We start from the raw sequence: 1,611 nt of genomic DNA, 5'->3' as shown, positions 1-1,611 counted from the left end.
CTTTTTGCTGCTTATTAATAGTAAGTAAGGTAGCTGTTGTTGTTGTAGTTATGTTTAGGTATTTGATAGGGTTAAGGGATCTAGAATATGGTCATGCATTAACATGTGCTTCATAAGTTCTAATAAACAGCCAATATGCAAGTAATAAGCAACTAGTTTATAGTGAATAGTGTTCCCTAATCTAAAGTGTTATTGTGTTGGGTTGTAACACTCACACTATAAAGCATATAACAATGCACAGGATTTCTCATGTGATTGTTTATCTTTCATACAGACTGAATTAGGTCAATAAGTGGGTGTGATTCATAATAAATGCCAGTTTAGATGATTAGTATGTGTGTTATAGTGATGGAAGACAATGGGAGGAGAGTGTCAAACAGGTGTTTCAACTTCAAGCGAGAGCATCATAAGAAACGGAGTGATATCAGATGTGAATGTTTTAGTGGTGACAGCTTCATGAGTGGGGCTCTTCTCCTCTCCTTGAGTTATATTATACGTGACTCATAACTGTAAACAGGCACAGCTGCAGTCAAATTCTTCATGCGTAAGATCAGCCAGTGTGTGAAATCACTGACACGAGACTCAGGTAATACGGATGTGAAACTGACCTGAAGGGACTAGATGAGAGATATCGTCATTTTGAAATTGACATTCAGATGGACAAAAACACAGTGACTCGTCACTGTCAGGTTTGCAGTACTTGTGCCTTTATTGTGGTCACAAGTGGAAAACTTTAAGTAGATATAAGTAATCTTACTCTCCAAAAAAATCATCAGTTTCCTCACAAATCTACAATTTCATGGGTATTTTTCGAAGCAAATGAAGGGAGAAGAGTGGGGTGAGTTTGCCTGAAGGCTTGACTGATGTTACTGCTCCCGCACATTCTTGTCTTATCCTAATGGTGTAAGATAATGATAGACCGGCCCGCTCAGTTCGCATTGATAATGTGCTTCTGGAAAGACTCCTTAGGGTCAAAACCATTGCCTTGCTGGAGCACAGAAAGAGTGCAGGGAAAATGTTCTGGCATTTTGATGAGAGAGACAGAGAGGTGTGAGGCACTAAAAGGTCTGCTGGCTTTAGATTAGGAAGAAGGGAGAAAAAAGGTGTACGGCTGTATTTCGCACCTCATCAAACCTGACATCTGGCCTCTGTCACCTCCTTCAGCAAAGAGCAATTCAAGAGGAAAAAAAGAAAAACGACAAAGGATTTAACTTTCATTTACATTCTCATTGGGAGGCGTTTGGGTTTGCCTGTAAAAAAAACTGCGTCCATGATGCAAGGAGTTTTTGGGTGGTCGCTAGGGTGTTGTTATGTGGTCCAGGGTAATTATAGTTAACTACAAAATAATAATAATAATAATTTTTAATAATAATTTTTATTATTACAACTTTCATAACTCTTGTTTTTGTTTAGTTTAATTTGAAGTACTAAAATAACTTAAACTAAATCAATTAATACATTTAAAAACAGATAAAAATGATTTTTTTTCTCAAAATCATTAACCAAATTTAGTAAAGTAAAACCAGAAAATATAAAATAAAAAATCATTTAAATATAATTGAAATTATTATACCAATATATATTAAAATAACACTGAGATATATATATATA

At 35.4% G+C, this 1,611-nt stretch overlaps 1 protein-coding gene across 1 annotated transcript in view; it reads left to right on the top strand.

Moving 5' to 3' along the window:
- The first annotated feature begins 348 nt into the window (after positions 1–348).
- The window catches only part of LOC107572491 (uncharacterized), a 39,688-nt gene continuing 38,425 nt past the window's right edge, over positions 349–1,611 (top strand). The window contains exons 1-2 of the mRNA XM_016258915.1: positions 349–430; positions 518–586. Of these exons, the coding sequence (XP_016114401.1) occupies positions 349–430; positions 518–586 (151 nt within the window). The remainder of the gene's footprint in view (positions 431–517; positions 587–1,611) is intronic.

Source organism: Sinocyclocheilus grahami, unplaced genomic scaffold (assembly GCF_001515645.1).
Source record: "Sinocyclocheilus grahami isolate Dianchi unplaced genomic scaffold, SAMN03320097.WGS_v1.1 scaffold1761.1, whole genome shotgun sequence".
Classification (NCBI taxonomy): Eukaryota; Metazoa; Chordata; class Actinopteri; order Cypriniformes; family Cyprinidae; genus Sinocyclocheilus; species Sinocyclocheilus grahami.
The sequence above is the reverse complement of the archived record's forward strand: the minus strand, read 5'-3'. Positions and strand labels throughout refer to the sequence as shown.